This window comes from Takifugu rubripes, chromosome 2 (assembly GCF_901000725.2).
Source record: "Takifugu rubripes chromosome 2, fTakRub1.2, whole genome shotgun sequence".
Classification (NCBI taxonomy): domain Eukaryota; kingdom Metazoa; phylum Chordata; class Actinopteri; order Tetraodontiformes; family Tetraodontidae; genus Takifugu; species Takifugu rubripes.
This window is the reverse complement of record NC_042286.1, coordinates 10,806,323-10,818,362: the sequence shown is the minus strand read 5'-3', so window position 1 is coordinate 10,818,362 and position 12,040 is coordinate 10,806,323. Positions and strand designations below refer to the sequence as shown.

Genomic DNA, 12,040 nt, shown 5'->3' with positions numbered 1-12,040 from the left:
TCCCAATTCAAAGGTGAGGGAGGGGGATAGTGTAAATATATAACATTACTTTTTAAAAAGAACTATGATCATTATTATAACTCTAAAAAAACTTCGGTTTTTCAGGATTTTTTTTGCGACATGGCTTTTAGAGTAGTAAACATTGATAATTCACTTTTTTTAGCAGCCAACAGACCATCCCAGTTAATGGGCAGCAGAGACCTGTGTGATTTAACCTTCCCTGTCACCGATGGCTTATCTATCAACCAGATAAAATATCAGCCTCTGCAGATACAACCTGTGACGGCTGCCTCCTGAGCCAGGTCGTTTCACCTCAGTCATTCTTTCTGACTAATGGAGACATTTGGTTGGCAGATCTACACTTGGCTTTGAGTGAATCATCTCTCACATTTTCCTGCCATTCCTGTTTATCTTCCCGTTTTACACTCTTTTACAACTTTTTCTGTTTTGCCTCCGCACCTTTCTGACCTACGTGTATCACCAATACAGGACGCAACATTTAATTATCAGTTGACAACCCTAATCCCCTAATTGGGGTGCAAAAGCAAAATGCACTGTCATTAAATATTCCAGGCGGGTTCACATCATGAAAGTGCTATTTATATTATATTGTATTATTAATATTATATTATTATATTATATTATATAATATTACTGCAGCATGCAGGTTTTCTGCAAGTTTTGGTTGAGATTCCTTCAGAGATGCTGGGCTCACATCTTCATTCCTAATGGAAGAAAAGAGGAAAAAGAGACCCCTGCTGGACACATCCGGGTATTGCACAATGCCCAAAGTGCGCCCTCCTCTGCCTGTTGTTGGAATAGCTCCCAACAAAGAGGGCGTCTGATATGTAAAGAATGTCACAAGGTGACGTTAAATGCAGAGGAAAAATAGAAGCAAGAATAGATTTTATAGCTCTTTCAGCAGTGTTTTTGACTGAAGCATTTGAATCAAACAAAATAATGGATCCACAGTAATTAAAACAAACTTGAATAATATCATCCCAATGATAATAATTCTCAGATGGAACAAATAACAGGATAATCATTCTAAGTATATTTTTTAAAAATTCTGATTGATCCTTTAAGCTTCAGCAATTTGTGGTTAACAGTAGGCTAAAAATTATTATTAACATATTTTCCCAATTCAGTGTACTAAATAAAATTAGAGTGTGTATGTGTGTGTGTGTGGGGGGGGGGGGGGGGGATTGTATAGGTTGAAAGCCATTGAAAATGGTTTGAAGGCTACTCTGGTGCTGAGGACATCTCCTTACCTCCTTCCTTGTTCACTCTCTGAGCTATCCCATAGGGGACATGACACGCTACTGTCCCCATTTCTGCTGCCCTCTCCACGTGAAACATCTGATCATCAAAGAAAATGTGAGGCCTGATCTTTTCAAGCATCGGCCCCTTCGGGGCCCTGGCTAAAAACAAAGCCTCGTCGATCTCGAGACCCCAAGAGCGCAGAGTTTTCAGGGCTCTCGTGCCTGAGCTGGCTGCGCTGCGGGCGGTCACCAGGTACGTCCTGATGGGGCAGTCCAAGCGCTGTCCTTTGTCATAAAACCTCTTCTGCAACTTTCCCAGTGCCTCCAAGAAACCTTTCAATGGTCCCTGCAGGTAAAGAACCAAATATAATAAGCTGATAGTTCCTACAAGGACAAACATTGTCCCAAATGCTGCCTAAAAGCATCACTCCTCTTTGTTTAAAGAGCCTACACGGGTTTTTATCTGAGCATTTCTCCTTGTCTGTTACAAAGACATAATTTTTCATGCGTTTTCATGTGTTCCAGACAAGGCTCCACCTGTTGATGTATCAACGGGACCTTCGGAAAGACACCATAACTCTGCCTTTAACTGTGAACTCGCAGCGGCACTGTGATATTGGAGGTTGTCCTCATGTGCACGTGATACTAACGTGATCTAGAGGCTTGTTCTCGTGTGCCTTCTCGTGCTCAAAGAACTTGTCCAGGCCGTGGGCCTTGAAAATGCGCTCGGACTCATCAGAGAAGAGCACGGCGTCGCCGTCGAAGGCCACGCGCAGCTGAGTCTTCGACACTTCCGTCATCTTCTCCGGGGTGAACATGGTGGCCGCGGCTATACCTGAACACGTGACAGAGGATCAGACAAGGACTCCAGAACCTGGACCCTGCACCCTGGCTCTGACCCACCTTCCTCCAGAGCCTCCCGAACCTTGACTGGATCGGCAGACAGGTACAGGTTGGTGTGGTAAGCCTTCAGGTAGCCGACCGGACTGTTTCCTCCTGTCATACAGAAGCGCTCGATGAACAACTCTGCAGAGAGGAGCAAGCAAAAAACAGGTCAGCTGTTGTTTTTCTTTTACCCACTGAATCCATAAATTCTGATCTTAATCCCTCCTTTTGCACATTCCATTTCAGAATCTAAGAACAGCAATCCAAGACTCCAACCAGCAAAAGGGAAAATACATCCACTGGTTTGGTGACAAAAGGAGTTGTGAACTCTGGGTTTGGAAAAGGATGAAACATTTGAGCTGACTGAAAAGTAAAAGGCCTGAAATTGATTGGAGGTAAATATTTTATGCAGTATCTGTTAAATCTATTGCATGTACATAAAAACAACAACAGGGCCTTTATACAAAAAGCATTTAAATAAGCTACAATGATAAAATGACGCCAATCAAACCTGTCGTGGCGAAAGTTTGTGATGGTCTCGACTCACCTGTCGGCATCAGGAGGCACAGAGCCCTGGATGATGATGATCTCCCCTGGGTGGAGCCCTCCAGGTATGGGCCCTGTGTACGGGACCACCTGAGGAGGACAGCAGACATGAGGACCCCTGCACTGACACCAACGCGAATGACGGACAGCCACGGCTGCAAGTGAACGCCTCATTCATCTGCTGGTCATTTAATGGCAACACGGTCACTAAATCCCCTGTATTTTCACACTACAGGAGGGTTTGTTGGTGATGATGGCACAAGATTACCTTTCGTAATGAGTAATCAAGTAGAAACCTCTTACCGGATTGAGGACTGTGTGTTTCGCGTTTGCCACAGACATCAGGCGTCTTCTTGCAGCCTCCAAAACCTGCAGCTGTGCACGAAAACAACAGAGTCTGCAGCCAATATCCGATTTTTCCGCTGTCCGACACCGGGATGATGAAGACAGCAGGCATTTTTACTTACAACAAAGCGCGTGCGCGTGGGCTACCACGTGATCCCCTCGACCCGACAGTAAATCGTAACATGAGCTCTTTTTAAACACATTTTATGTAAAATGATATTGCTCATAATTGACATCTACGTCCAGCAAGTAATGTGTATATAAATGTTTAGAATTCGCCCTTGAAATAATGGTGAAACCGCCGAAATACAGAGCTCTTATTTTGAAAAAGGGAAGTGGAAGCAGGTAGTGACATTTTTAGCTTTTCTAAATGAAGGAGAACGTCAACATCATTTTCTGCGCACGAATTATTAGACCAGTATTGGTTAAACATGTTTATTATAAAACTTATTGTGTTTTATTCAAGCCGAGGGGCATTTTGTCTACACTAAATCGTTTGCTTAAATTTTAAACGCTACATTTTGATGCGTTATTGCGCCAGATAAATCGTGTTTCATCTTTTACTAAATAACAAGTGAATTTAATTAATAATCCAGCATTCCCAGTACAATTATGAAGAAAAGAGTTAACATCATACATTTTTAAATACATTTTAATTCATTTCCTTACCGGAAGTAAGCCATATAAACCTAAGTGTCAGATTTTATATGTACTATAATTTCTCAATTCGGAAGTTTTATCTAATTTTTGTCGTCTTTTTGAGAAGTGGGCATAAGCCAGCGTGGAAGCTCAGAGATCTCCAACTTGCAGCAGAAACATAAAAAAAAAAATTGTTCATTTGTATCAAACCCTACAGGAGGAAAATATTTCCCGATCTAAACATGCAGTTATTTTATTGGCCGCTACATAGACAACAGGCACGCATATAGATGACGTAGTTTAAGATTTCTTACCATTTGTATAAAAAGTGACACACGGCTTGGATATTTTCCACAAATTTAAACTAAAAATGTATCTAATTCAATGTGCAAGCATCCAAACTAACTATATTGCCTTTTTGTTTTAAAATAAATGGCCTATGTGTAATTTGTCCCGCTCTCTGGCGCCCCCTGCCGTCAATATAAAATGTTACTGTCGTTTCTGGCGAAACGAAACCTTCCCTGCCCATGAAACACAGGCTCAGCCCAGTCAGCCACCAGACATAGGAAAACATGGACCCTGGTAAGATCTGCTGAATCACTGATGCTCCTCTAAATATTGCCTTTTGTAAATATTTTTATTTACCCCCACCAAATCTAATTTTTCAGTTACAGTTGTTGCTGTGGTTGGAGGTGCTGGTGAGTTTCCTGTTTTTATCTTTAATGCTCAAGTTTCAGACTACAGAAATTAAATGGATCCACGGTTAGAAGATGACGATGCGTTTATGTAAATACGCAGTGGCGACCGTGGCCCTGGCTCCAGTGGCTCTGGGGGCTGCAGGCTTCACTTCAGCTGGGATAGCAGCAGGATCTGTAGCTGCTAAGATGATGTCTGTTACTGCGGTTGCCAGCGGAGGAGGGGTGGCAGCAGGCAGCGCGGTGGCTGTTTTGCAGTCAGCGGGTAAGTATCTTTTAATAACTTTGTCTTTTCCAAACCAATCCCGGAAGTTTCCACATAAAATACAGACAAAAGCTAAATGTGTGATGTTGTTTCAGGTATGGCCGGTCTGTCGGTGGCCACCAATGTGGTCCTGGCTGGTGCTGGTGCGGCACTGGGGTTCCTGGGGCGACTGTTCTGAAAAAAAAAAAATTTGAGGGTCGAATGTTCACCCAAAGATTCTAAAGTCAAAGCTGGAAGAATTTTCAGTGAAAATTTATCGTTTTCCTTCAGAGAGAAGCATTTTTGTCCACGCTCCTTCCTAATGATTCTAATTCAGGCTGTTAGCTGTAATCAAATAAACTGGAAAGTTGTGTGTGGAACACAAGCTTATCGACTGTGACTTCGTTCTGCTGGCTCGGCACATTTTATTTCCAATAGTTGTTGAAGGCAAAACATGGTTCAAATCTGTGATTGCACCACTTTGACCTGAGGTTGTTAGACACTATTCATTTTACAGTCAACTGCAGAGCAACAGGATCCATCCAACAGGAACACACACACACACACAAACACTCTAATTACCAAATAAAACAGGTGGCCGACAACAGGGACACTAAACTTCTGGCACTTAAAGAACAAGAACTAAAATTGCACACAATGGCATCACAACAAATGTCGACATCAGCATAAATACAGACAGGATCAATCAACAGTATGTTTTATTTGTTATCTTTACATTCATTTACATATGATGAACAACCATTTGAACACACACAACATGCAGGACTGTCAGAATTAAACAGCCCATTTCCAAAAGACAATCACAAGCATCAGAGTCACAAAAGAATATAAACGTGGGCGTTGTTGTCATCACATGTTCAAGTTCAGCACAACGACCTTCAGGCATCAGGCCGAGCTTAGTAAGGCTGGAAAATGTTGCATTTCCAGCTACAATTTTCAAACGCAGACCAGAGCTTGTAATCTCAAACAGGACAAAATATGGTGACAAAAAATACACAACAAACAACATGTATCCTACTGAACAGAAATAAAAATCCCAATTCAAAGGTGAGGGAGGGGGATAGTGTAAATATATAACATTACTTTTTAAAAAGAACTATGATCGTTATTATAACTCTAAAAAAACTTCGGTTTTTCAGGATTTTTTTTGCGACATGGCTTTTAGAGTAGTAAACATTGATAATTCACTTTTTTTAGCAGCCAACAGACCATCCCAGTTAATGGGCAGCAGAGACCAGTGTGATTTAACCTTCCCTGTCACCGATGGCTTATCTATCAACCAGATAAAATATCAGCCTCTGCAGATACAACCTGTGACGGCTGCCTCCTGAGCCAGGTCGTTTCACCTCAGTCATTCTTTCTGACTAATGGAGACATTTGGTTGGCAGATCTACACTTGGCTTTGAGTGAATCATCTCTCACATTTTCCTGCCATTCCTGTTTATCTTCCCGTTTTACACTCTTTTACAACTTTTTCTGTTTTGCCTCCGCACCTTTCTGACCTACGTGTATCACCAATACAGGACGCAACATTTAATTATCAGTTGACAACCCTAATCCCCTAATTGGGGTGCAAAAGCAAAATGCACTGTCATTAAATATTCCAGGCGGGTTCACATCATGAAAGTGCTATTTATATTATATTGTATTATTAATATTATATTATATTATTATATTATATTATATAATATTACTGCAGCATGCAGGTTTTCTGCAAGTTTTGGTTGAGATTCCTTCAGAGATGCTGGGCTCACATCTTCATTCCTAATGGAAGAAAAGAGGAAAAAGAGACCCCTGCTGGACACATCCGGGTATTGCACAATGCCCAAAGTGCGCCCTCCTCTGCCTGTTGTTGGAATAGCTCCCAACAAAGAGGCCGTCTGATATGTAAAGAATGTCACAAGGTGACGTTAAATGCAGAGGAAAAATAGAAGCAAGAATAGATTTTATAGCTCTTTCAGCAGTGTTTTTGACTGAAGCATTTGAATCAAACAAAATAATGGATCCACAGTAATTAAAACAAACTTGAATAATATCATCCCAATGATAATAATTCTCAGATGGAACAAATAACAGGATAATCATTCTAACTATATTTTTTAAAAATTCTGATTGATCCTTTAAGCTTCAGCAATTTGTGGTTAACAGTAGGCTAAAAATTATTATTAACATATTTTCCCAATTCAGTGTACTAAATAAAATTAGAGTGTGTATGTGTGTGTGTGTGGGGGGGGGGGGGATTGTATAGGTTGAAAGCCATTGAAAATGGTTTGAAGGCTACTCTGGTGCTGAGGACATCTCCTTACCTCCTTCCTTGTTCACTCTCTGAGCTATCCCATAGGGGACATGACACGCTACTGTCCCCATTTCTGCTGCCCTCTCCACGTGAAACATCTGATCATCAAAGAAAATGTGAGGCCTGATCTTTTCAAGCATCGGCCCCTTCGGGGCCCCGGCTAAAAACAAAGCCTCGTCGATCTCGAGACCCCAAGAGCGCAGAGTTTTCAGGGCTCTCGTGCCTGAGCTGGCTGCGCTGCGGGCGGTCACCAGGTAGGTCCTGATGGGGCAGTCCAAGCGCTGTCCTTTGTCATAAAACCTCTTCTGCAACTTTCCCAGTGCCTCCAAGAAACCTTTCAATGGTCCCTGCAGGTAAAGAACCAAATATAATAAGCTGATAGTTCCTACAAGGACAAACATTGTCCCAAATGCTGCCTAAAAGCATCACTCCTCTTTGTTTAAAGAGCCTACACGGGTTTTTATCTGAGCATTTCTCCTTGTCTGTTACAAAGACATAATTTTTCATGCGTTTTCATGTGTTCCAGACAAGGCTCCACCTGTTGATGTATCAACGGGACCTTCGGAAAGACACCATAACTCTGCCTTTAACTGTGAACTCGCAGCGGCACTGTGATATTGGAGGTTGTCCTCATGTGCACGTGATACTAACGTGATCTAGAGGCTTGTTCTCGTGTGCCTTCTCGTGCTCAAAGAACTTGTCCAGGCCGTGGGCCTTGAAAATGCGCTCGGACTCATCAGAGAAGAGCACGGCGTCGCCGTCGAAGGCCACGCGCAGCTGAGTCTTCGACACTTCCGTCATCTTCTCCGGGGTGAACATGGTGGCCGCGGCTATACCTGAACACGTGACAGAGGATCAGACAAGGACTCCAGAACCTGGACCCTGCACCCTGGCTCTGACCCACCTTCCTCCAGAGCCTCCCGAACCTTGACTGGATCGGCAGACAGGTACAGGTTGGTGTGGTAAGCCTTCAGGTAGCCGACCGGACTGTTTCCTCCTGTCATACAGAAGCGCTCGATGAACAACTCTGCAGAGAGGAGCAAGCAAAAAACAGGTCAGCTGTTGTTTTTCTTTTACCCACTGAATCCATAAATTCTGATCTTAATCCCTCCTTTTGCACATTCCATTTCAGAATCTAAGAACAGCAATCCAAGACTCCAACCAGCAAAAGGGAAAATACATCCACTGGTTTGGTGACAAAAGGAGTTGTGAACTCTGGGTTTGGAAAAGGATGAAACATTTGAGCTGACTGAAAAGTAAAAGGCCTGAAATTGATTGGAGGTAAATATTTTATGCAGTATCTGTTAAATCTATTGCATGTACATAAAAACAACAACAGGGCCTTTATACAAAAAGCATTTAAATAAGCTACAATGATAAAATGACGCCAATCAAACCTGTCGTGGCGAAAGTTTGTGATGGTCTCGACTCACCTGTCGGCATCAGGAGGCACAGAGCCCTGGATGATGATGATCTCCCCTGGGTGGAGCCCTCCAGGTATGGGCCCTGTGTACGGGACCACCTGAGGAGGACAGCAGACATGAGGACCCCTGCACTGACACCAACGCGAATGACGGACAGCCACGGCTGCAAGTGAACGCCTCATTCATCTGCTGGTCATTTAATGGCAACACGGTCACTAAATCCCCTGTATTTTCACACTACAGGAGGGTTTGTTGGTGATGATGGCACAAGATTACCTTTCGTAATGAGTAATCAAGTAGAAACCTCTTACCGGATTGAGGACTGTGTGTTTCGCGTTTGCCACAGACATCAGGCGTCTTCTTGCAGCCTCCAAAACCTGCAGCTGTGCACGAAAACAACAGAGTCTGCAGCCAATATCAGATTTTTCCGCTGTCCGACACCGGGATGATGAAGACGGCAGGCATTTTTACTTACAACAAAGCGCGTGCGCGTGGGCTACCACGTGATCCCCTCGACCCGACAGTAAATCGTAACATGAGCTCTTTTTAAACACATTTTATGTAAAATGATATTGCTCATAATTGACATCTACGTCCAGCAAGTAATGTGTATATAAATGTTTAGAATTCGCCCTTGAAATAATGGTGAAACCGCCGAAATACAGAGCTCTTATTTTGAAAAAGGGAAGTGGAAGCAGGTAGTGACATTTTTAGCTTTTCTAAATGAAGGAGAACGTCAACATCATTTTCTGCGCACGAATTATTAGACCAGTATTGGTTAAACATGTTTATTATAAAACTTATTGTGTTTTATTCAAGCCGAGGGGCATTTTGTCTACACTAAATCGTTTGCTTAAATTTTAAACGCTACATTTTGATGCGTTATTGCGCCAGATAAATCGTGTTTCATCTTTTACTAAATAACAAGTGAATTTAATTAATAATCCAGCATTCCCAGTACAATTATGAAGAAAAGAGTTAACATCATACATTTTTAAATACATTTTAATTCATTTCCTTACCGGAAGTAAGCCATATAAACCTAAGTGTCAGATTTTATATGTACTATAATTTCTCAATTCGGAAGTTTTATCTAATTTTTGTCGTCTTTTTGAGAAGTGGGCATAAGCCAGCGTGGAAGCTCAGAGATCTCCAACTTGCAGCAGAAACATAAAAAAAAAAATTGTTCATTTGTATCAAACCCTACAGGAGGAAAATATTTCCCGATCTAAACATGCAGTTATTTTATTGGCCGCTACATAGACAACAGGCACGCATATAGATGACGTAGTTTAAGATTTCTTACCATTTGTATAAAAAGTGACACACGGCTTGGATATTTTCCACAAATTTAAACTAAAAATGTATCTAATTCAATGTGCAAGCATCCAAACTAACTATATTGCCTTTTTGTTTTAAAATAAATGGCCTATGTGTAATTTGTCCCGCTCTCTGGCGCCCCCTGCCGTCAATATAAAATGTTACTGTCGTTTCTGGCGAAACGAAACCTTCCCTGCCCATGAAACACAGGCTCAGCCCAGTCAGCCACCAGACATAGGAAAACATGGACCCTGGTAAGATCTGCTGAATCACTGATGCTCCTCTAAATATTGCCTTTTGTAAATATTTTTATTTACCCCCACCAAATCTAATTTTTCAGTTACAGTTGTTGCTGTGGTTGGAGGTGCTGGTGAGTTTCCTGTTTTTATCTTTAATGCTCAAGTTTCAGACTACAGAAATTAAATGGATCCACGGTTAGAAGATGACGATGCGTTTATGTAAATACGCAGTGGCGACCGTGGCCCTGGCTCCAGTGGCTCTGGGGGCTGCAGGCTTCACTTCAGCTGGGATAGCAGCAGGATCTGTAGCTGCTAAGATGATGTCTGTTACTGCGGTTGCCAGCGGAGGAGGGGTGGCAGCAGGCAGCGCGGTGGCTGTTTTGCAGTCAGCGGGTAAGTATCTTTTAATAACTTTGTCTTTTCCAAACCAATCCCGGAAGTTTCCACATAAAATACAGACAAAAGCTAAATGCGTGATGTTGTTTCAGGTATGGCCGGTCTGTCGGTGGCCACCAATGTGGTCCTGGCTGGTGCTGGTGCTGGTGAGTTTCCTGTTTTTATCTTTAATGCTCAAGTTTCAGACTACAGAAATTAAATGGATCCACGGTTAGAAGATGACGATGCGTTTATGTAAATACGCAGTGGCGACCGTGGCCCTGGCTCCAGTGGCTCTGGGGGCTGCAGGCTTCACTTCAGCTGGGATAGCAGCAGGATCTGTAGCTGCTAAGATGATGTCTGTTACTGCGGTTGCCAGCGGAGGAGGGGTGGCAGCAGGCAGCGCGGTGGCTGTTTTGCAGTCAGCGGGTAAGTATCTTTTAATAACTTTGTCTTTTCCAAACCAATCCCGGAAGTTTCCACATAAAATACAGACAAAAGCTAAATGTGTGATGTTGTTTCAGGTATGGCCGGTCTGTCGGTGGCCACCAATGTGGTCCTGGCTGGTGCTGGTGCTGGTGCTGGTGCGGCACTGGACTATCTGGGGCGACTGTTGAGAAAGAAAAAAAAATCTCGTGAGTCGAATTTACGCCCAAAGACTCGAAAGTCAACGCTAGAAGAATCTCCAGATGAAATTGTTGATTTTCCTTCAGAGAGCAGCATTTTTGTCCACGCTCCTTCCTAATGATTCTAATTCAGGCTGTTAGCTGTAATCAAATAAACTGGAAAGTTGTGTGTGGAACACAAGCTTATCGACTGTGACTTTGTTCTGCTGGCTCGGCACATTTTATTTCCAATAGTTGTTGAAGGCAAAACATTGTTCAAATCTGTGATTGCACCACTTTGACCTGAGGTTGTTAGACACTATTCATTTTACAGTCAACTGCAGAGCAACAGCATCCATGGAAACACACAAACACCCTAATTACCAAATAAAACAGGCGGCCGACAACAGGGACACTAAACTTCTGGCACTTAAGGAACACGAACTAAAATTGCACACAATGGCATCACAACAAATGTCGACATCAGCATAAATACAGACAGGATCAATCAACAGTATGTTTTATTTGTTATCTTTACATTCATTTACATATGATGAACAACCATTTGAACACACACAACATGCAGGACTGTCAGAATTAAACAGCCCATTTCCAAAAGACAATCACAAGCATCAGAGTCATAAAAGAATATAAATGTGGGTGTTGTTGTCATCACATGTTCAAGTTCAGCACAACGACCTTCAGGCATCAGGCCGAGCTTAGTAGGGCTGGAAAATGTTGCATTTCCAGCTACAATTTTCAAACGCAGACCAGAGCTTGTAATCTCAAACAGGACAAAATATGGTGACATTAAAATACACAACAAACAACATGTATCCTACTGAACAGAAATAAAAATCCCAATTCAAAGTGAGGGAGGGGGGATAGTGTAAACATGTAGCATTATTAAAAATATGATCGTTATTATAACTCTAAAAAACTTTGGTTTTTCAGGATTTTTTTTGCAACATGGCTTTTAGAGTAGTAAACATCAAATATTCACTTTTTTTTAGCAGCCAACAGACCATCCCAGTTAATGGGCAGCAGAGACCTGTGTGATTAAACCTTCCCTGTCACCGATGGCTTATCTATCAACCAGATTAAATATCAGCCTCTGCAGATACAACCTGTGACGGCTGCCTCC

The 12,040-nt window shown here is 42.4% G+C and overlaps 3 protein-coding genes and 1 long non-coding RNA gene across 6 annotated transcripts in view; 2 read left to right on the top strand and 2 right to left on the bottom strand.

Annotated features, from left to right (window-relative positions):
• Nucleotides 1–12,040, top strand: part of LOC115246770 (fibroin heavy chain-like) — a 29,485-nt gene that overhangs the window by 13,251 nt on the left and 4,194 nt on the right. Inside the window, exons 8-14 of the mRNA XM_029826069.1 lie at nucleotides 4,476–4,637; nucleotides 4,733–4,780; nucleotides 10,042–10,047; nucleotides 10,148–10,309; nucleotides 10,405–10,458; nucleotides 10,559–10,720; nucleotides 10,816–10,875. Of these exons, the coding sequence (XP_029681929.1) occupies nucleotides 4,476–4,637; nucleotides 4,733–4,780; nucleotides 10,042–10,047; nucleotides 10,148–10,309; nucleotides 10,405–10,458; nucleotides 10,559–10,720; nucleotides 10,816–10,875 (654 nt within the window). The remainder of the gene's footprint in view (nucleotides 1–4,475; nucleotides 4,638–4,732; nucleotides 4,781–10,041; nucleotides 10,048–10,147; nucleotides 10,310–10,404; nucleotides 10,459–10,558; nucleotides 10,721–10,815; nucleotides 10,876–12,040) is intronic.
• Nucleotides 61–4,251, bottom strand: LOC115246785 (cytosolic 5'-nucleotidase 1A-like). 2 transcript variants are annotated; one of them, XM_029826117.1, is made up of 6 exons: nucleotides 3,992–4,251; nucleotides 2,997–3,068; nucleotides 2,695–2,783; nucleotides 2,166–2,288; nucleotides 1,913–2,097; nucleotides 61–1,608 (listed from the first exon to the last, which is right to left on the bottom strand). In XM_029826117.1, the coding sequence occupies exons 3-6, from the start codon at nucleotides 2,702–2,704 to the stop codon at nucleotides 1,243–1,245; spliced, it is 684 nt and encodes a 227-aa protein (XP_029681977.1). In that variant the 5' UTR covers nucleotides 2,705–2,783; nucleotides 2,997–3,068; nucleotides 3,992–4,251; the 3' UTR covers nucleotides 61–1,242. The 2 variants fall into 2 exon arrangements, with proteins under 2 accessions (XP_029681977.1, XP_029681979.1); XM_029826119.1 differs by lacking the exon at nucleotides 3,992–4,251 and adding an exon at nucleotides 3,708–3,809.
• On the top strand, nucleotides 2,174–3,154 carry LOC115246790 (uncharacterized). Its single transcript, XR_003885861.1, has 4 exons — nucleotides 2,174–2,315; nucleotides 2,394–2,542; nucleotides 2,708–2,854; nucleotides 2,929–3,154. It is a non-coding gene; the product is annotated as an uncharacterized lncRNA (long non-coding RNA).
• LOC115246783 (cytosolic 5'-nucleotidase 1A-like) lies at nucleotides 5,732–9,917 on the bottom strand. Of its 2 annotated transcripts, none has more exons than XM_029826106.1 (6): nucleotides 9,664–9,917; nucleotides 8,669–8,740; nucleotides 8,367–8,455; nucleotides 7,838–7,960; nucleotides 7,585–7,769; nucleotides 5,732–7,280 (listed from the first exon to the last, which is right to left on the bottom strand). In XM_029826106.1, the coding sequence occupies exons 3-6, from the start codon at nucleotides 8,374–8,376 to the stop codon at nucleotides 6,915–6,917; spliced, it is 684 nt and encodes a 227-aa protein (XP_029681966.1). In that variant the 5' UTR covers nucleotides 8,377–8,455; nucleotides 8,669–8,740; nucleotides 9,664–9,917; the 3' UTR covers nucleotides 5,732–6,914. The 2 variants fall into 2 exon arrangements, with proteins under 2 accessions (XP_029681966.1, XP_029681971.1); XM_029826111.1 differs by lacking the exon at nucleotides 9,664–9,917 and adding an exon at nucleotides 9,380–9,398.

What these genes read in the sequence shown, in the direction of transcription:
- LOC115246785 (XM_029826117.1), bottom strand. An exon ending in TCGGGAGGCTCTGGAGGAAG is followed by an intron (nt 2,098 to 2,165) that starts GTGGGTCAGAGC and finishes TCACGTGTTCAG; the next exon opens with GTATAGCCGCGGCCACCATG. An exon ending in AGAACAAGCCTCTAGATCAC is followed by an intron (nt 1,609 to 1,912) that starts GTTAGTATCACG and finishes CTTTACCTGCAG; the next exon opens with GGACCATTGAAAGGTTTCTT.
- LOC115246783 (XM_029826106.1), bottom strand. An exon ending in TCGGGAGGCTCTGGAGGAAG is followed by an intron (nt 7,770 to 7,837) that starts GTGGGTCAGAGC and finishes TCACGTGTTCAG; the next exon opens with GTATAGCCGCGGCCACCATG. An exon ending in AGAACAAGCCTCTAGATCAC is followed by an intron (nt 7,281 to 7,584) that starts GTTAGTATCACG and finishes CTTTACCTGCAG; the next exon opens with GGACCATTGAAAGGTTTCTT.